The 21,652-nt window shown below is 38.3% G+C and overlaps 1 protein-coding gene across 2 annotated transcripts in view; it reads left to right on the top strand.

Annotated features, from left to right (window-relative positions):
- CLINT1 (clathrin interactor 1) overlaps positions 1-21,652 on the top strand; it is a 79,594-nt gene that overhangs the window by 31,807 nt on the left and 26,135 nt on the right. For both annotated transcript variants that reach the window (XM_065555155.1, XM_065555154.1), the window contains exons 2-5: positions 12,903-13,007; positions 13,723-13,819; positions 15,417-15,525; positions 16,419-16,583. In XM_065555155.1, coding sequence (XP_065411227.1) covers positions 12,903-13,007; positions 13,723-13,819; positions 15,417-15,525; positions 16,419-16,583 — 476 coding nt within the window. The remainder of the gene's footprint in view (positions 1-12,902; positions 13,008-13,722; positions 13,820-15,416; positions 15,526-16,418; positions 16,584-21,652) is intronic.

Below are 21,652 nucleotides of genomic sequence, written 5' to 3'. Positions count from 1 at the left end.
AGATGACTCAGCCCCCTGAAGAGGGAGTCCCCAACCACCACCACCCTCCTCCTCCTCCTCCTCTTGGGAGTGGTGGTCGTGGAACCCCCATCCCTAGGACAGTGCATCTTTTGCCTTCCAATCGGTGGAGTCTCCTTCTGCTCCCTTCCCTCAGATGGGTCATCTAATCCACTCTCCGCTTTAGTACCTGTAGAGAGAACATGGAAACGATTGCTCACCTGTATCTCTGTTGCTGGTACATGGACGCTCCTCTTTCTCCTTCTGGAGGTCAGATGCTGCCAAACTTCTTCACCATCGTTCTGTCCCTGTTGCGCCTGCTCTGAATCTTCCGAACATTGTGGCCGTAGAAGCATCTCCTGACGTCTGTCCAGGAAATCTTCATTTTCCCTTATGCAACGCAGAGTCGATACTTGTTTCTCCAAACCTCGAACCTTCTCTTCCAATATGGAGACCAGCTTGCACTTTGTACAGACAAAGTCACTTCTGTCCTGTGGAAGAAAGACAAACATGGCACAACCTGTGCAGGTTACAACAGCTGATCGCTCACCTTCCATGTCACCTTCCTCTTAAGAGCTTCCTCAGCTGTTGCAGTAACTACTCAGAGAAACCCACAGATGAAAGCCTCACTGAGCTCTCCCCAGGCGAACTCCCTCTGTTAGCCTCTGCTGTTCGCCGCTCAGCTGGTTCACTGCTGACTGCCCTTATATACCAGTCAGGCCCACTCAAGGCCCACCTGGAACAAAGCACTCCCAATTTACACTTTGGTATTAAAACTGCTTATTGTGACTGTCTGCATAAACTCGGACATGGATACTTTCTGTAACGTTCTGATGGGTGAAGAACTGGAAATATGCACTGTATGTAACTTATTTTATATATATATCTCAGTAGACTTGAAGAACTAGCAAATGTTTGACACTGAAGACACGTGAGTGACATTTCTATTATCTATTATGCCACTTGCTTCTCTTATCCATGCTACATATGGCTCTTAGACTGTAAGTTCTTTGCGGAAGGGGTGTCGTCTGTACTGCAGCTAGCACAGTAAGGCCCATCCTTGTCATTAGGAGCAACCACAATATAAAAAATTAATTTATTAAGAAATGGTTTCTTGCTGAACTTGGTAAGTCTTAATTTGGCCACTGTATCAGCTTCCCCACACACCTTTTCAATCCTCTAACTTATTCTTACCCCAAAAGATGCCTTAATGTGATTGTAAATCTAGTGTTCACAAAGCTGATGGAACCAGCCTTTGAGCTCTTAGCCACTTTAGATTGCCTTCCTTATTGCCAATAACAACATCAAGGAGATGATGGGTTATTACAAAACCTAATTTCCCCCTACTGTTACTCACACCTTCTTGTCAACTATTTGAAATGGGCCACTCTAATTACCACTACAAAAGTGATTTTTCCTCCCTTGGTATCCTACTCTTAATTGAGTTGTCTCATTAGGCTGACCTCCCACTTGGTATGGCAACTCCCATCTTTTCATGTACTGTGTATTTATACCTGCTACTGTATTTTCCACTCCATGCATCTGATGAAGTGGGTTCTAGCCCATGAAAGCTTATGCCCAAATAAATGTGTTAGCCTCTAAGGTGCCAAAAGGATTCCTCGTTTTAACATCAAGGAGAGTTAGTGCACTATTGGCCCTGGTGGCTGATCTTCCTTAGGCTATTTCATTTGGTTAGGAGACTGAGTAGCATCCCAGGCCCATTGAAATCAATGGGAGTTTTGTCTTGACTTCAGTGGAACTGAGAATTTCACTGTGACCACACCCAAAATTCTTACCTGAGGTAGACTGACTTCAACTTAAACCAGATTCTCAGTTTGCCAGCTTTCTTCCCTAAATTACACTCATCACTGGAAAAGGATAATGGACTTTGAGATGTTGGGGGCGGGAAAACAGACTCACTGGGGCCCTGAACCCTTAAATACCATCAGACCTGAGTGCTCGCCACTGTGAGAGAGCTTACCTGTGGCCCCAATGGCTAGAGGTTTGTAGCGTCACATGCATCAAAAATTCTTTCAAAGAATATAACTATCTGAAGTACTTCCATTAAAACTTTCTCTTATTCCTAGGTATAGCATCACAGACGAGATATTTTTTTTGTTCAGTGTATAGTACTGGATCACTACAAGTTTAGATAGTTCTAAGATTATCTTCCAATCCAGGTGTCCCATTGTCCTGTGCTGTTAGGCTTCTTGGCTGGCTTAAACTGCTGTTTGTAAAAGGCCTGACATTTGGCAGTGCACAAAATACGAGCTTAGCTCATATTAATGAAATATTTCCACAGTGGTCTATAACCTGGGAAAGAGAAGCCACGGGTTTGAAGATTATGGGTGGGATTTTTCAAAAGTACCTATGTGAGCTAGGCACACGAGTCAGATTGAGTTTTCAATAGAGCTTTTGCTCCTGAGTCACTTGATTTGCTTTTGACATTCCCACCTTATATGCCTTATGGAAAATACTTAAATATATTATTCTGTTTTTGAACAGGTACTAATTGATTTCAGACAAAGTTCAGTGGACAGGAAAAATTGAACTGTTGATAGTTTGGGGTTTTTTTTCCTCCCAAAGCACTTTTAAAATTTCACCAGAAAGGGGTGACTCCTCTCTTATGACACAGGACACTGACCTTTTAATGCAGTTTTCATTGTATAACTACTTAAAAATAAGTCTCATGTTTTCTAAAATATTTTGAAAAAGGGGGGGCGGGGACTACTTTAGCTATAACACAGCATTGACATAAGTTGTAGCAACTCTGGAACTTAAAAATCTATTTTAAGTGAGAAGTAAAAGTAGTTCATGAAGAGAAAAGGTATATTCTGTACAGCCTCTTAAGGTGTTCATAGCAGCATGCAATCCTCATTTCTTTATTCAGCATGCTTTTTAAAGGGTCGAAAAAGGGGTTGCTGCATAGTGGGTCATCTTATTTACTTGGTACTGTTTTAACCACAAAAGTTGTAAGGCACAGGAAATAGCTTTATGGTTCCTTCCTCCCACAAGTCATCATTCAGTTGTGGACATCAGGATGTTTTTCTTGGCTTATCACTTTCCGTACAATTTGCCTTGCACATCTGCCACATAAATTATGAAACTGTTAACTTGAAAAGTTGAAAATGCTATTCAGACTCTTACTGTGCTATAGTGAAGATGGTATCATTGGTCAAAAAACTCAAGTGATTGAGAGTTCCAGAGAGAGAATTCTTATCATATCCAGTATTTATATACAACATTGCCTGCTGTTGTCATCAGTGGCACCAATTCAGATATTTCTTTTGGGGGGGGGGGAGCAAATTCTAGTTCTCCCTCCATCCCACAGCCTGGACCCTATTCTGGTACCAGCTCATCCACCCTCCTGCAGGAACCTGGGATCTCTCTTGGCTGGCAAGTCTCCCCTCTTACCCACACAGCGCATGAGCAGGTGCCACTTGGAGTTGAGTATTTGCGGGACTCCCCCACGCTGCATGTATGCTAACAGACTTCCTGTGTGCCAACTCACAACACCACTTGCTAAAATTTGGCTCAGCAGCCCTTCTCTATGGAGGGGCAGGTGGGTCAGATTTCAGTGGCACTGCAACCATGTAGCCTGAGCAATGCTCCAGACAACTCTGACAGCAGCTGTACTGATTTAGTACGGGACCACTGCTTAAAAGTGTTTGGGCCATTTCCCTCCCCAATTCCACAGCTTATGGGACTTTGAACAAATGCAAAACCCTTGTGCCCTTCATGCCCCCTCTCACCCCAACTCCTTGTAATTGTGCCACTGGTCATCATTCTTGTGGTGTTTTAAACTGCTGTTCAAAAGTAGGTAATTTCAAATGGTCAGGTAGCACTTGACCTAAGGTACACCTCTACCCCGATATAACGCGGCCCGATATAACACGAATTCGGATATAACGCGGTAAAGCAGTGCTCCGGGCTGGTAGGATGATCACTAACCTATGTTGGATTGATGAAGACAACTTTATTTTTTTTTAAATGCACTGTTAAGATTTATTCCAAGTACAATTGACTTCCCTTCCTCTGCAAACCTAGTCAATAAGCTTGAGGTACTTTGATACTTGAATTTCTGTGGGGGTGGTTGGGAGAGCAGACAGGCAAGTAAGCATGTGACCTCCCACTCCCATCTGTGAACCAAGCTACTTGGTGCATTAAGCTTTCTAAGGCAGTGACACATACTGTAACAGCTTAAGCCAATGAAATACTAAGGCTGTAATGCACCTTTTCTTCTGAGCTCTGATGTATTCTTTTTTAAACCTTTAAGTCCTGTTCCTTGTATATTTCTGAAACAGGCGCTTGTTTTGGATGGGTGATCAACTCCGTTTCCTCAGAGTCTGGAACAAGTGATCCCATGATAATCTGCTAACAGAACTAGATGAATAGAGCTGTATGATCAAACTTTTCCTCTTCTGGGATGTTAATGTTTCTCACATGTTGTGCTGGCCCCTAGTGGCTGATGAGCAGTGCTGGAGTTCAGGCACTCAGGTTTCTCATGTTACGGTTTAAATGCTCTATTGAAAATATTTCAGGCACAGCTGGCTAAGTATTAGGTAAATTATTTTAATAACAAATTAATGCTTCTGGAAAACTGATTGTAAACGCTATGTAGATGGACTAAACAGGTTAAGAGCAGCTTAGGTAGGAATGTAGGGAAATAGCTTCTATATGAGCAAGTTGGAAATTTTGTATGTTATGTGATATTAACAGTAGATGCCAACTTCTGAGTCTAGTATTAAGACTGGGTTGTTTATATTGAGGGAAAACCTTTAACTTTTTAAAATGCATCTATTTTCCTCCTACAATATGTGACTGAGGATCCTTTAATTAGCTATCTAGGTACTAAAGATACGTCATCCACTCAGATGTTTGGACATAGCACTTCTGTTCTATCTCTTGATGTTTAACCTGTTAAATGGAGAGAAAAGTTCTATGACTTCTTTTTAAACACAGTGTCTACTGGATAACTGCCACCTCATTGCAAGTATAATATTAATGTGAGCTGCTTTGTCTGCTGTTACAGTGATGTGACAAATGTTCACCCTGGTGATATAGTGTGTAAAAGAGAGGTTATTTTACTCTACAAGTGTGGATGTTACTATCTTTGACTTCTAAAGGTTGTGTCGTATAACCTCACCTTTCAATAAACCCCCTCATTTGACCTATTGTGCAGTTTTTAGCCTCTAGGTGTGCTGCTTGTGTGAAGTCAGGGGACAGGTCACTGCTCTGCTGTCTGAACAAAGCTCCTAACAGAGGCACCAATGAGCTGACTGAACTATTCAACTGGGTTTCTGTCTCTTACCACAAGCAAAGTCCCATCTCCTCCAGCTTGGGTGTTTAATCCCAATAACATGCACTAAAGTAGTTAGTACACCTCTACCCCAACATACCGCGACTCGATAGAACACAAATTCGGATAGAACGCGGTAAAGCAGTGCTCCGGGCGGGCGGGGCTGCGCGCTCCAGCGGATCAAAGCAAGTTCGATAGAATGCGGTTTCACCTATAACGCGGTAAGATTTTTTTTTTTTTTGGCTCCCAAGGACAGCGTTCTAGCGGGGTAGAGGTGTAGTTAAATGGGTTGGAGAGATGGTCTCCAGCACTCGTATTACTAGAATGAACAGCGAGCTCAGTCCGAGTCTGCTTATGTTCCTGGAAACTCCAAGTCCAGACTGGACATGCTCAGAGGTTTACTTCCGGAGTTGTTACTAGCATGATGTTTCCACCTCTCAGCTCATAGAGAGCGGTACTATATGGATAAACACTCCTATGCTTTTGTGTGTACCCCACCTCAAGAGTCTTGATACGCTGGTTGAGACAGCTGTGCAGGAGGGAGAGCGGAACCAACCACTTGCTTATTGAGCCAGATACAATGTGGTCTTTACCCCTGTTGTAAGATTGATTTTGCATATCCATTTTCAGATGATGTCAGCCATTGGCCTCTTAGGGTTGACAAGTAACTAGATTGATATGGCCAGTCTGAAAAATACAACAGATATTTGGTAACGTATTTTTATTTGGTTTTATGGGTACAGGGGTTGAGGCTGCTAAAAACACCGTTTACTGAGGTAGAGGAGGAGAGCACTAAATTGTTACCAATTCTGTATACGTAGCCATGTTTTCATGACCCCAATCAAAAGTTTTATTTTATTCTCAGCTTAATAAGAAAACTCCACTTGAAGTGATCAGGTAGAAGGCATTGGGGGAATTGCTTCATAAAAAGGGAATAAACCACTAACAGAATTACAGACTTGATAAAAACTGAAGTGTTTACATCTCAAAATTGTTAAAAGGTATGACTGTTCAGCAGATGGTAATTATAGATTGAGGATAGGACTATTAGGCATATACTCTGATATTCTTATAGAAAAAACTTCAATTAGTAAAAAAAAAAAAAATTATTTCTTGCAAAATTTTCTCCCTATACTAAGCAGTGTTTTACAGTAACAGAGCTTTGCCCAGTACCCAACCTAACAGTCTTTATCAAAGGAGTAATTCTTGGGAAAGAATGATTCCAAATGTGGGTTGAGGTTTTTTGTTTGTTTGTTTTTTTAAATTTGGTGTTTATTCAGTAGTGTAGGTATTAAAGCTTTCTGTAATATAGAACAGACACACATATATAATATACACACACACTCAGCTTTACTCTTCAAATGGAGATGTTTGAGGAATGATCTTTCATTGCAAATTGTTAATGGTGGTAAAAAAGCAGAAAGTTTCTCATTTCAGCTTTTAGTATTTTAGTGTTCCCAGTTGTAAAATTAAAAAAGGGAAAACAGAAGGTGCATAATCCAGTAAGGTCCTTGGAGTAATAGTTAAAGGCATAATATTATGCACATAGGAGTTCATGTATACATGATATCATAATTGGTTCGAAATATGCATTTAAAAAATTTAACTGGGTAGCCAGGTTCCCTTTTCCCGCTGCTTGCTCCCTCAGCACAGTGGGTAGCTTCCCAAAGGTTTGAGAAATGTTTCTAATTAGTCTTGCCCTGTCCAGTCCAATACCTTTTCCCATCACTATAAAGAAACTATTATAATATTCCCTTTCACTAGGACTTCAATTTATTTTAGTTCTCACTAGATTTGACATAGCATTAAACAAAGCCAGTGCAGACCTCATGTCCAGAATTGTGCCTGTGCCCTCGCTGACACCAGCTACATCAATAAGAGTCCTAATTCTCATAGCTCTTTACGTGGAGTGGCCTGACTCTTACCCCAGGCTGCACTCGAGGTTTTTTAGTTGTGCAATACTAATTTGAATAACTCTTGTAATGCTGCTTGGTCCCTTAACCAGTATTAAGTGGGTTCTATTCTAAATGTGTGTGGATATGTTTTACTTTCCCATTACACTCCTTAGTGTGTGAGTTTTTCTTTTCTCGCACCCCTTTTGATTGGCTCATATTTGGATTCCTTACTTAATATAGGCTCTTCTACCTACTTTGACGTAATCGTCAGTGCTACAGTGGGGATTGAATTAAGGGAATACTTTACTAGTGTTGCTTACATGGGAGTGTAGTTTTATTCAGCACAGTGATTCTCTCTGTGGCAAGAACTGTATGTGCAAACTCCAGTAAATACTGATTAAAGTGTGCTGCAATAGTTAATTTTTATCCACTTCAGATTTTGTATACTAATACTTGTAAAGCAGTATTCCTTGATACTTTAGGGATATTTCACAGTTTGGATCTGGATCTGGGGTGTTGAGGGAATCACTTGGACATTTCTGAATCCAGAAACTTCTCTTGTCATTAGAGGATTGTTGTGCACATTGAAGGGCTGAAATGTCATTTTCTAGTGAGCCAGGTATTTGTAATACTTCAAAAGAACATTGCTTCCCAAAATCTAGAGCTGGATGGTAAACCTCATTTAGGAGCTCCAATTTGGGTACAAGTACAGCATAAGAATCTGTGGAGGATGTCCTGTGATCCAGAATAATGAAAACCACCTGATTGATTATCAAGGTTTCACCTCACAACATTGCAAGTATTATTTAAAACTGTTTTCCCTAATGTTTTGGCTGAAAACACAAAATAGAACAGATTTTTCCTGGCGACTAAAGTGATTTTTTTTGTAGCCTAAGGGAACTTTCCTTTTCAGTGTTTATTTTATGGGTGTTTTATGGTAAAACACTTTGAAGAGAAGTTGATACTTTCTGGAGAGCATAATACATTTCACTCTCATTATTACGCTGTTCTTCAGAGCTGAGGAGCATTATAGAGATTTGATGATTCATTATGGGGTTCAGTGTTGTGAACAGCCATAGTACAGTATGCATCCGAAGAAGTGTGCTGTAGCCCACGAAAGTTTATGCTCTAATAAATTTGTTAGTCTCTAAGGTGCCACAAGTACTCCTGTTCTCTTTGCGGATACAGACTAACACGGCTGCTACTCTGAAACCTAAAATATTACTGTTATCACAGCCACGGAATGTATTGAAATCAAGTACTTAAAAAGCTCATGTGCACAACATAATTATCACTTACTTGTGTACACAGTGTTTCTTGTGCCTACTTTGTTCCTGAATTGTGCTTACCATCTGTATGGTGAGAGATGATCTCTTTATGCTTTTTGCATTTAGTCTTGTGAAGTACCCTCCTTCAGAAAATTGTAACACATGTAAATCTTTACTTGCAAATGAACTATATTTCATTTGTATGCTTTAAGAAATCCATGTATGTTTGTTTGTCTTCGGAAGAGCATTTCAGGTTTCTTCACTCATTTTATTCCTGAAAGCTGATGTGATTTATGAGTGTTCTAGAATATGAGTGGGAACAGATAGCTAATTTGTAAATATTCTGCACAACAAATTTTGGATGGAGCTTATTGTTTTTTGGCTTTCTGTTATCTTTGTAGGAATGGTTACAGAACTGACTTTTCTCTCCCACACCTCCTTCCTCCCTTCTCCCACACAAAAAATGACAAGCAGCAGGAAATCTAATGAAGCACATACAATTTTTCTCTCCAACCCGTTTCCCCTCTTTTCTGTTTTTTAATTCCATTTTAAGGCATGACACTTGGGTCTTGTTGAGAGCTGCATCGCAAATATTCTAGATCTCAGGAAACCATAACTCAGAAATTTGGAATATTTATGAAGTTGCTCTATAGTTCTTTCAAAGATTCTCTTTCCTTTTCAGAAGCACATAAAACACTTTACCTAAACTGGGTATGTTTAATTACAATAAAGGGATCTCTCTTTTTTAGTTTATCTGGTTGTAGAATTAGGTGTTAAATATAAACATTTTTTCAAAAACATGAGGAATATTTAATCTTTGTTAATTGATCCACACTGAGACAAGCCAAATATTTTTAAATAATGAGGTGTACTGGCATTCCCACTGCCAAAGAATTTGAGAGCATCACTTGAGCTACCTTTCTAAAATTAGAGACTAACAAATTTATTAGAGCATAAGCTTTCGTGGGCTACAGCCCACTTCTTCGGATACATCCTGTTCTCTTCGGATGCATCCGAAGAAGTGGGCTGTAGCCCACGAAAGCTTATGCTCTAATAAATTTGTTAGTCTCTAAGGTGCCACAAGTACTCCTGTTCTCTTTGCGGATACAGACTAACACAGCTGCTACTTTGAAACCTTTCTAAAATTGTTGTAAATGTGTAGCTTTTTGTATTTATAAACTTAACCCATCTGTTGCTGAGATTTTAAAATAAAGAACACCCCACTGACCACAGCTCTTTTTTACTGAACCCGTTTATTTTATTGCCAGTTCCTCTTTCTGGCTAGAAATATAATAACCAAAGCTATACTGACATCACTGATTTTAAAAAAAGGTGCTGTAACAGTGAATGGAAAAAAAAAGTTAAATGTATCCGTGGGAGTTGACAATGGTCTGTAAGATTAAAAAGACAATTCTAAGAAAGCTAACATGTATGCATGTACCATGTAAGCAGAAAGGAATGTGGCAAAGGTTTTGTAATCATTAATGTCCATTTATTTTTTCCATATGCCGTACTTTTAATCTAATTGCTAAATCCACTTCTTCCGTTTATTTAACATCTCTATCCATGTCAAAACTGGCTTGTTATAAGATTTCAATTGTGAAGGCTTTAAATTAATGAGTTAGTGTAAATCCAAAGGGAATCTTTGTGATTATAGTGTGCTTTAAGCGTTCAGTACTAGGATTCCTTCTGTTAGTCTTAACTATTGTATAACCATTTGTTTGCAAAGCAATCTGTCCATGAAGTCCAGCACGATTCCCTGGAAGCTGCCCAGTATAAACTAATCAGAGAGCCCCCCCTGGCGTCTGAAAGTGTCCTCGGATATTAAATTTATATCAATCACAGGAAGTCTTGGCAATCAAACTAGTCACTTTTTCCCTTCACATCTGGACATAAATTATTTTTTGCTGCAAAGGTCACAGGAATCATGGGTAGGGCATGAAATGAGGGCCATAGAAAACATGGGAAAGGAAGAATAAAACTATATTTCCACCTTTTTAGAAATAGCTATTTTTAAAAGACCTGGAACTAAGCCAAACTATACAACTTTTTTAAGTTTACATTTGTTTCTGAATTAACTGTGGCTTAAAGATATTTTGTTTTGGAACGTTTTGTGCCATTAGATCTCATCTTGGCATTTGAGAGCTTTCTACAATTTGCTGAGAACAATAACTTTACTGCTGGATGGTTTTAGAAATGGAGCATGTCTTCCTATTTTAGTGGGGTTTAACTGCATTCCCCCCTCCCATGCTCCATTGCTTACTTTCTCCCCAGTACTCTTAGCCCTGTACTTTGAGAAACTATTTAGTTGATGCTGGTATTTTTACTGTAAGTTTCTTTTTTATGTGATTTTTTTTTTCAATCTCAAACTTTACTTGAAATATAGGAAACTCCTTTTTATATTCCCCCTCCCCATCCATCCCTTCAAACAAGAGCTTGGGGAGGTTTTATAAAAACAAACAGAACCTTTCCTTTTTGACCCACAAGTTTTCCTTACATAGGACAAGAAAACTAGTGTGCTGAAAGCTGCAAAGCTTCTGAAGCCTGTAGTTAAATAAATAAATGAAAATGTTCCATATGCATGAGAATTGAAAATGGTACTAGCTTACATCTGGATGTCTACAGCAAACAAAACAGCAGAAACAGAAGTTTGTAGGGTTTTTTAAATAGTTTTTAACGGTGACTTTATACAACCCTGATTGCTATTGTTCATACCTATTGCTGAGTTTGGACATGCTTTCCTATACAGATCATCGTCTATTGGCTTGCTGATTACTTATTCAGCCATGTAGGTTATGCTTTCTTTAGACAGTCAAATAAAATAGTTTTTCAGAATCTGATTGCAAGGATTCTAATGCTGAGAATCCCTGATTAAGTCTAGGAGTTCTACCTCGGGTTTTATTACCCTCTGTGTCCTTTTCTGGGTCTTAAAAGAACTTTTTGTTTCTCCTTTCTCTTTTGCTTTACACGCCCAGTTCCATCATCCTTCTGCATGGAGGGTTGGATGAGTGTCACTTTAAAAACCAATTAATGCTTCTCCCTAAACACCCAAACCAGTGACTGTAAAGCCATGTTTTTGCTGCCCTTCCAAATTCAGAGAACACAGGAAGGTGATGAATATTGAACCCAGCCTCCACCGTAGCATTACTACTAGGCCACTGGACCAGTTCCGCATTTCATTCCAGTTGGTTTACAAGACATTCTGTGGACTCCAAGTTGAACACAATCATGTTGCAGCAATTTCTTTCCGATTATGAAACCAGTCGTATAATTATCTACAGTATTTAACAGTTTCTTCTAAACTTCTTAGTATAAAGGGTATAAACATAACCATTGCAAATCTCTTTTAAATACACTAGAGAGTGTGAGAAAAGTATACAAGTAGGCAGAGTATAGGTAATGGTGTATCTTTTAGTTGTGCAATATTTTGCTGATGTAAATATGCATATGCACAATTATTCCATTTTCCCAGTGGCACAATATCTGAAAAAATACATCTTAAAGTATTGCAATTGGAGCTCTTTTCACGTGAATACAGTTGTTAAGGAATAAATGCACTGAGCCCCTCTTTTGTTAAGGTTAAGGCAGATCATCTTGCTTCCAGAGTATATTAGGACTTTTTTTTTTTTTTTGGAAGAAAGCATTAAAAATCAGGCTTGTAATTAAACGTTAACATTTTCTGTAACAGCTATTCATTAAGAAGGCAGATTCTTTGACTCTTTTAGAGATGATACTGAAACATCTTATTTCCTCTTTCCATATTGCATTTTTGCAAGAACTCCCGCAGAGGGTCCTTGAACTCTTGATATTGTTTTCATTCCTTTAATCGGCATAGAGGGAGCCCTGTAGCTTCTCTCCCTTTCTCCTTCCCATTTTCCCTTAATTAAAACTGTTCAAGCTAAAAAACATACTTCCCTGTGAATTTCTCATCTCCCTTCTTTCCAACTTCTCCTATCTGTGTAATTTTGCTAGCACCTGCTGGGATACGGACATTGTTTGGATTTCATTATAATGCACATGGTTTGAGAAAATACACATCCACTTCTGTTCCTTGAGTTATAGAAGTGCTGGCAAATAATTGTGCAACATGTAAGCCGACAAGCAAGCCAGCTCTAGCTTGGGAAACTACCAATTTAGACTCTAGTGGTTGTTTCAGTTTTAAGTTGACCAAAAGCCATTTTTACTGGACTGATTCCAACTCTCATGTAATCCCTAGTCTCTCATCTGTATTCTTGAAGACTAATGGAATAGTAAAAACCTTCTTAAAGATAACTTAAATGTGTTGTATAATGTCCTCAGGGTAGCTTCTGCACTAAAGATGTTTTCTTTCCCACCCTGTAGAGGTATCTCATTAAGGTACCCACTAGTGTCATTATTAAGTTTTCATGTGTTTCTCAGTTTGATGCTAATCTTCATGTGTGTGTTAATTTTTTTCCTTTGCAGCACCAACGTGGTTATGAATTATTCAGACATTGAGTCTAAGGTTCGAGAAGCAACCAATGATGATCCATGGGGACCTTCAGGGCAGCTCATGGGAGAGATTGCCAAGTAAGTGATAATTTGACTCAGCGTTGAAGAAAAAGATGCTTCTTTATACAGAAATATAAAATTTGCTGCCAGACCAACAGGGATGCCAGGTTGATATAGAGGAGCTGACAAATAATTAAAAATTAAATTTTAAGATTATATGCTGGGGAAAAAATCATCAGAATCACTGAATCAAAAACCTGTCACAGTATACTTGCAGTGTATTTTATTTTATTTTATTTTATTTTATTTTTTAATTCTTGGTCTTACAATATGTATCATTTTGTGGGTTTTTTGGAATAAAAAAGATCCTATTTGGGCCCGTTGCTTCAATACTTTTTAAAGGTTTTAAGCAGAGTAAGATTAGCCAAATGTTTGCTCATGAACATATGTATCACTTTATCTTTCAGAGAAGGGCTTGGATAGTGTGTGATGAGCTAGTTATGAAGGGCACCACCATAGTCATGTTGTAGACATGAAACCATTGCTTTGAAGAGCATAGATTCCTCTCCCTCCCCCCCCAGATTGATAGATACTCAGCTTTGTTTGAAATGGTGGTGTGTGAAATACATCTGTATAAATAAGAAATTTTGGTAACTCTTCACTTGGAGTTTGATGGAATTACAATAGTTTTAGACCAAGTCTGCCATCTACTGTCAACATTAAATTGTAGCAAACTATTATGGAAAATTGTTATGAAAATAATTGCTTTGCTCCTTTTGTTTAATTCTCTTAGAGCTACATTTATGTATGAGCAGTTTCCAGAACTTATGAACATGCTGTGGACTCGAATGTTGAAAGATAATAAAAAGAACTGGAGGAGAGTTTATAAGGTGTGTGCATATAAGAGACATTTTTAGGATGTGATTACTCTTACTCTGTGTACTGCAGAACAAACACTAAGGTATTAATTTTAGTTTCATATCTTGATGCACTGTTGTGCATGTACGTATTCAACTGTTACATTTTTGTATTATCAAGAAACACTAGTTAAAATAAACTTTAGATTTCTCCTATCAGATGTTACTGTTAACTCTGTTATAAAAGTCTAATTTCTCTTTTGTTGTTCTGCAGTATTGAGCTTTCTAAAAACAAGTGTTTTGTGTAAAATGCTTTTTAATTAACATAGCAATCTTATTTTACTGTTGCACAAGTGTCAAACAGAATAACATCTACATTTTGTACTTTAAAAAAATCGTTTGCATGTACGCCTGTCGATAAACAATTCTTTTTCAAATTATTTTCTAATTCTTTTTAAGCATTCTAAAGGATATTGTTTCTAACTAGAAAAATTAAAATTGTTTCCAAGTTAAACCACTTAAAACTTAATTTCCATTAGCATTCTGCCTCAAAAGAATCCAAATTTTCCCACTCATTTTGAAGATTGTATTTCATTTGCCTTTTTGTCTTACTAGTGGTAGAGAAAGCACTGAACACCAGTTGAAGTTTTCTTGGCTTTGAATAATTTGTGTAGCGCAGATCAACTTTTTCCTTAATATTGTTATGCTGTACTTCCAATGTAACAACATATGCGGGATTATATTGGGTGTTTTTGAGGGTGGAGTGGGATTTTTTAAAATTTAAGGTTTAGATCCTACTCTGTCTTGTTTGAGGCTCAGATTATAACAAGACAAAAATAATTCTAAGGCATACTCTGTTTTCTTGGGGTGCCCAATGCTTTGTACTCATAGTAATTGTTTTCCCTGAAGTATAATGTAAATTAATATTTAATGCTATCATACATACTACTTAATGTTCTAAAGACTCGTTGGAATTATCTACCAGGTTAGAATATATTGCATTTTGATTACGTATTTTAGCTGGTAGACTCTGCTTCACGTATGACTTTTTTTTAAGATGGAACTTATTGAAGTTCAAGGAAGTTCACAATTTTAAAAAATACTTTTTCAACTTTTAAAAATTTTGTCTTGAAGTTTTCTTTAAGCTTACTCCAGAATACTGTTTTATACATGAACACATTCCTGTAGAGAGCAACATAAATAAGTCACCATAAAAATTGCTTTTAAATGAAAAACATTGGGGGAATTGAAGGGGTTGAGGGGAGACAGGAAAACTGTTTTTTGTTTTACAGGGTTAGGTTTGCTTTTTAAATTTCCATAACCATCTTTTTCTGATGAAAAGTTATTTCCTTCAAGAATTAGTGATGATCTAATATTAACAATCTACTTTGGTTTTTACTGAACAAAAGCAATCTAAATTTGCTTGTGATACTTATAAACAAAAAAGGGGAAGAAAAAAGAGAACCCGATAAAAAGCAAATCAGTGTAATAGTTACTTATTTAAAAGGGGAACAAATCTTGTCATTGACTAACTTTTGGATTTTAGGGTTTAGTTTTTTATTACACTTAAAACAAATTCTGATAGAGCTTTTGTTCATGCAATCATTTAATGTGCTTTGTATTTTTATAGTCTTTGCTGCTCCTAGCTTACCTCATAAGGAATGGATCAGAGCGTGTTGTTACGAGTGCCAGAGAACACATTTATGATTTGCGCTCCCTGGAAAATTACCACTTTGTAGGTGAGCAATAGAAAAATCTTATAAGCAAATTAAAACAGTAGTTGGAGTTGTCAGTCACCTGAACCAGCTTAGAAGCCTCCCTGCTCTAATTAGAATGTGACTGTTGCCGGTTGTGTGAAGAGTGCAGAATCCAAGACGTGGGACCCTAGAGTATTAATTAGTGAAGACAAGAACTTGCAGAAAAGACTGGCTAATAACAACAGAACCAACACAACATGAGTGTTCGGGTTTATATTAAAATATGCACTAGAGACTGGTCCCCTGTGGTGTCCGTAAAGGAATAGCTTTAATCATATGGGAAGAAAAGGTTAGAGCTCCAAAACACACACATCTGTTTGAAGCTGGGTTTTTTTTTCCTCCCACCAAATAATATTTACAGTGCAAAGGCAGCAAGGCCAATGTGTGTTTTGAATGTGAAAGAGGCTGGTGAGAAAAGCAAATTTTAGTTTTTAGCTGAAAGCACTTTAAAAATTCAGTTTTGCAGTGAGACAGAATTCTAGCAATTAGTGTTTCAAAAACTGCACTAAAAAAGCTAAAAACTGGTGCTGCTTCTTAAAATGGGTTAAAATCGGAATAAAATATGAGTGAAGAAAATAGTTTAAATCTGAGCCTGGTTTTTTTTTTTTTACTCCAAAACTTACTGCTGTTGATCTGTTAAAGATTAATGTTAGACTTTTCTAAATACAAATTGTACTTAATGAAAATACATGATTTAGTTGATGAAATTTCAATTGAAATAAAATATTGTTTGACCTCCTATTTTAGACAGGTTCAGTGCACTTTAGGATTTTTCTCATAATTGTTCATTTTGTAACTTTTTTTTAATTTGTTAGGTTGTCTAATGCTCAGTACTAACTGCTACTTCTTTTTTTTCCCCCTTTGCCGATATATAGATGAGAATGGCAAAGACCAAGGTATAAACATACGCCAAAAGGTGAAAGAAATGGTAGAGTTTGCCCAGGATGATGATCGACTTCGTGAAGAGAGGAAAAAGGCAAAGAAGAACAAAGACAAATACATTGGGGTTTCTTCTGACAGTGTCGGAGGGTTCAGATATGGTGAGTACAGTGCTGTGTTGGTCAAGTAGATGAGGAGAGCAATTTGCACCCAGCGACTTAGCTTGGTTTCATGGAGCAAGGAGCAAATAAATACTGAGCAAATCCTTCCTGGAAATTTGTCCCTTTGTAAAGGACTCTTTAAAATATGCCTGGCACTTTTATTACTCTTATCGAGCTAATAACTTTTCAAATCCTTCTGGTACATCTGAATAGAAATGAAATATTTTCAAATGTATTGGTGGCAGTTTCTCTCAGTCCCTTGGTGGGGTGGGGGGTACGGGTGTCACTTAAATGAACTAAATGGAGATTTTATTATATGGCTGGTGGTGATCCACTGATGCTTCCAAAACTTAACTGATCTATCTGAAAATTGGCATGTAGGGTCCTTTGCCACAATACAATTCTAATGGAAAGTTTGAAGCAAATCAAACCGCATTTTCAGGGCTTCCAGAAGAATTCTGGTTTTGTTTTTCCTTTTTTTTTTTAAGATCGCTAATACTTTCTCACGTCTTCATAGCTGAAAATGGCTTGACCTAGACATCCTACCCTTGTCTCAGGGAGCTGACCTCACTGAGTGCCTTTGATTTGTTTTGGTGATGGTGGTGAGTGTGTGGTGTTAAAGTAAAACAATGTGTACCTTAGGATATACAAGCAGATCTTAAACTCCCATGTAGCATTATATGGACACTTGGAATATAAGCCACCATATGTATGTATTTTGATATTCACATCAGGTCTGTGTGTTCTTGTTAATGTGCGTGTGGTGCTGCTTGCTGATCTACAATCTCTAATGGAATTCGGGGGTCTGCATCTGGTCTATGTGATTTTTATGGCATGCGTTGAATCTGCAGCTCCCATGTGCACCTTAAGGAGCATGCTTCCCAGTGCCAGTACCACCCCCACTTTGCCTTGACACACTAGGAAACTTGCAGCTGAATATGTACTGTGCTGCTTTATTGCACCAACCAGGCCTTGCAAAACTGAAGGCAGGTCACCTGTTCAGTGTTTCAGTGGGTGCTTGGGAAACTTAAAGGAACCTTGTTGAACAACAGCTGGTATTGAAGCTTAAGGAACTATGGATTTAAGGGGGGGAAACTAAGCAGTAGCTTTGTCTTAAAAATCAGTTTAAAGGGATATTCTAAGGTTAAAATGCAAAAACGTGTAAGTCTGTAAATTGACCATTCATAACTCTACATCTCTCCTTGACAATAGGCACTCCAAGAGCCTAATATGTCCAGGGAAGTTGCCCTTCATCTGCAGGAGTGGTTGCCTAAAAGCTAGCTTGACTTAGGCATGGAATCTCACATCAGGTCTTTTTTTTGCCATGCCTTGAAGCTTGCCCACCTCTGTCTGCTTTGCTTAGATGATCACTCATGAGCAATGTAAGGCACTTCTTTATGCACCACTCCCTCCTTGGCCTCCTCTATGCTCCCAGTCCGGCCACAGTGAGGAACAAAGGTCTGAGTGTGCATCTAAATGTGCATCTCTTTTGTGTAGGCCAATATGTTGCATATAAACCATCAGTCTCTCCATATCCTCCCTGGTATTACTAGAGATCAGGATATTTTCCACTAAGAGGAAAGTCCAACCCTCATGTTCACAACTTCTGAGTGCTCCTGTGCAGTGGAACCAGTGTGGCTTTGTGCGATATTGGACTGTATGTGAAGGAGCTGTGCCAGGAGTATGCATCCTCTCTGTGTGACCTGGAGATTTGCTCTGCACAAGCCACTCTGTGAGGAGGAAGGGTACATGTAAGTGCCAGTTGGCTGAACCGTCTCCATGGTATAGGGAAGGATTTCCTCTCTCCCCCCCCCCCCAAAAAAAATAGGGTAGACAAGCAGTTCCACCATGCTATAGGATAAGTGCCTCCTTGCAATATATTCCTTTGGGTTTATGCTACCTGCTGGGGGCTCTGGTAATCCTCTTGTCTTGTAGAATGCTCACGGGCCACTGCCTCTGTACCTTCTTCATTGTTGTCTCCTATCTTTCTGTCTGGGTTGGCTCTTGTTTCTCTCTGTCCAAAGAGAACTTACCCACCCCGTGTTGATCAGTGGAAAACTTCATTCCTTCTCCATATTCTCTTCAGCTCTTTTCACCACACTTCCAAATCTGAACCCCTGCCATCTCATTAAAATGTATTTGTTTTTATACTAAAGGATCTCTAATTAGCATCACTTCATTTATCACTGTATTGAAGTGTTTGCAAACATTTTCATCATCTTAAAATGCCAGCACTAAAAAACCCCTTCAGGCTGAAATTCTACATATAAGGTCAGGTCTTTCAGCTAAGAAGGAATAGTCTCTTATACAGAAAATTGATTTTTTGCAGGAGGATCCAATAGGAATTTTGGGGGGAAATAGTTTTAAGAGTCTTTTTTTTTTTTTTTTTAAGTATCCAAAAACATATTAGTTTGGGTTATTTTATGAGTTTAAAAAAATGTGAACAGGCTGTATTTTATCATCAAAATAGCCCACAGTTTTTAACAATGCTGTGTCAGGCTAATGTGTAACAAAGTTCTGGAATATGTGGATAAACTTTACATTGGAAAACTTTTTTTTAACACCCCCACCCAACCTGATATTTCTTTTTGTTGTCTCAATCTACATTTCGGTACATCAGGCCAGGTTTTTCTGCTGCTTGTCAGCATTCTAAATGTTTATAACATACAAGGAAACACAATGTACGCTAAAATACAGAAACAAAAAAGTGCACATTCAGTGCACATTAATGTGCTCCCTAGCACTTTCTCTGGGTAGGAATAAATGGTAAATTCTCAGAATGGAGAGGGGTAACTAGTGGTGTTCCCCAAGGATCAGTCCTAGGACCAATCCTATTCAACTTATTCATAAATGATCTCGAGAAAGGGTTAAAAAGTGAGGTGACAAAGTTTGCAGATGATACTAAACTGCTCAAGATAGTTAAGACCAAAGCAGACTGTGAAGAACTTCAAAAAGATCTCACAAAACTAAGTGATTGGGCAACAAAATGGGAAATGAAATTTCTTGTGGATAAATGTAAAGTAATGCACATTGGAAAAAATAACCCCAACTATACATACAATATGATGGGCGGCTAATTTAGCTACAACGAATCAGAAAAAAGATCTGGATGTCATCGTGGATAGTTCTACGAAGACGTCCACGCAGTGTGCAGAGGCAGTCAAAAAAGCAAACAGGATGTTAGGAATCGTGAAAAAGGGGATAGAGAATAAGACGGAGAATATATTATTGCCCTTATATAAATAGATGGTATGCCCACATCTTGAATGCTGCGTACAGATGTGGTCTCCTCATCTCAAAAAAGATATACTGGCACTAGAAAAGGTTCAGAGAAGGGCAACTAAAATGATTAGGGGTTTGGAACGGGTCCCATATGAGGAGAGATTGAAGAGACTAGGACTTTTCAGCTTGGAAAAGAGGAGACTAAGGGGGGGATTTGATAGAGGTATATAAAATGAGTGATGTGGAGAAAGTAGATATGAGAATAAGTAAATAACTTTTCCTTAATACAAGAACTAGGGGCCACCAAATGAAATTAATGGGCAGCAGATTTAAAACAAATAAAAGGAAGTTCTTCTTCACACAGCGCACAGTCAACGTGTGGAACTCCTTGCCTGAGGAGGTTGTGAAGGCTAGGACTATAATGGGGTTTAAAAGAGAACTGGATAAATTCATGGAGGTTAAGTCCATTAATGGCTATTAGCCAGGATGGGTAAGGAATGGTGTCCCTAGCCTCTGTCTGTCAGAGGGTGGAGATGGATGGCAGGAGAGAGATCACTTGATCATTACCTGTTAGGTTCACTCCCTTTGGGGCACCTGGCATTGGCCACTGTCGGTAGACAGGATACTGGGCTAGATGGACCTTTGGTCTGACCCAGTATGGCCATTCTTATGCTCTTCCTGTGATGGAGAGCACTATTGATTACCTGGTTTGGTAGACACTTACAACAAACTCTTTCAATATAGTCTTGGTACATACAAGATGGAGAAAAGGCTACAGGCAGCTGGATACTAACATTGAGCCATTTGATCAGAAAGCATATCTGTACTTGTCCGGATTCTGTATTGTACAAAAAACTAACAAAGGGAGTCATTTTGATGTTCACATTTTCTTTTTCAGAGATTAAGATTTTTATTTTTGAATGTGTAATTCAGGTTGGAGAGAGGCATAACTCGGATTCAATTGGACCTTTTCATATTCCTATAACTTATTCATTGTGTGTGGATTTAAAACTGTTTTAATTGAGCATGACCCTTGTATTTTTTTAAGTATCTTACAAGTTTCTTATGAGTTCCCAAATAATTTAACTAATTTACCATTTTTGCTGTCTGCTTGCTAGTTCCATTTCACTCAGGTAAGGCAATAAAAGTAGGCTGGTCAATGTCCCCTTTCTAATTTTCATGCACTATGACCAACATGTTCAAATGTTTGGTGCTTAAATTTAAGCACCTGAATACAGATTTAGGCACCCCATAAGTGGCTTAACATTTCCAGGATCCAAATTACCTGCCTGTTGAAAATCAAGCCACTGATTGGGTTGCTAAAATTTTCAAACTTAGTGCAGTCATCGTATTGTTTCAGATTCCAACAATGCAAGGGGAAGTTTTAGTGAAGATATCTTTGAAATTCTTTTTTAAAAAAATTAACTTTACTAAATCTCAGTTTAGATGTGTACATGAAATATTTGCAGGTAATTGAAGAAAAGGTATAATCTCTTTTCTAAACTAACCAGCAGCTAGTTGCAGTTCTTGATTCTCAACATTCAGAAGCAAATTTATTTTGTTGTTAATTCTTGATGGCACTGTAGTGTTGAGAAATGAAAGCATTGACTGGCTGCTGAGAAGGTAAGTTGCTGTACTTTCCTTAATGGTTTCTAAACCTTGTTGTTTGAGGGTTTTTTAACTGGAATAGATGCTAGAAATATTATCATATGTTTTCACACTAGTCTGTTTTGGTGTTTGGTACTGTGCCTCTGTGTATTCATGAGCTTTTAAAATGTATAAAATCTTTGAAAGATTTACCACTTAGTGTGGCAGCTTGGCCAGGAATGCAATATTACACATTAAGT

This window comes from Chrysemys picta, chromosome 8 (genome assembly GCF_011386835.1).
Source record: "Chrysemys picta bellii isolate R12L10 chromosome 8, ASM1138683v2, whole genome shotgun sequence".
In the NCBI taxonomy this organism is placed as follows: Eukaryota; Metazoa; Chordata; order Testudines; family Emydidae; genus Chrysemys; species Chrysemys picta.
The sequence above is the reverse complement of the archived record's forward strand: the minus strand, read 5'-3'. Positions and strand labels throughout refer to the sequence as shown.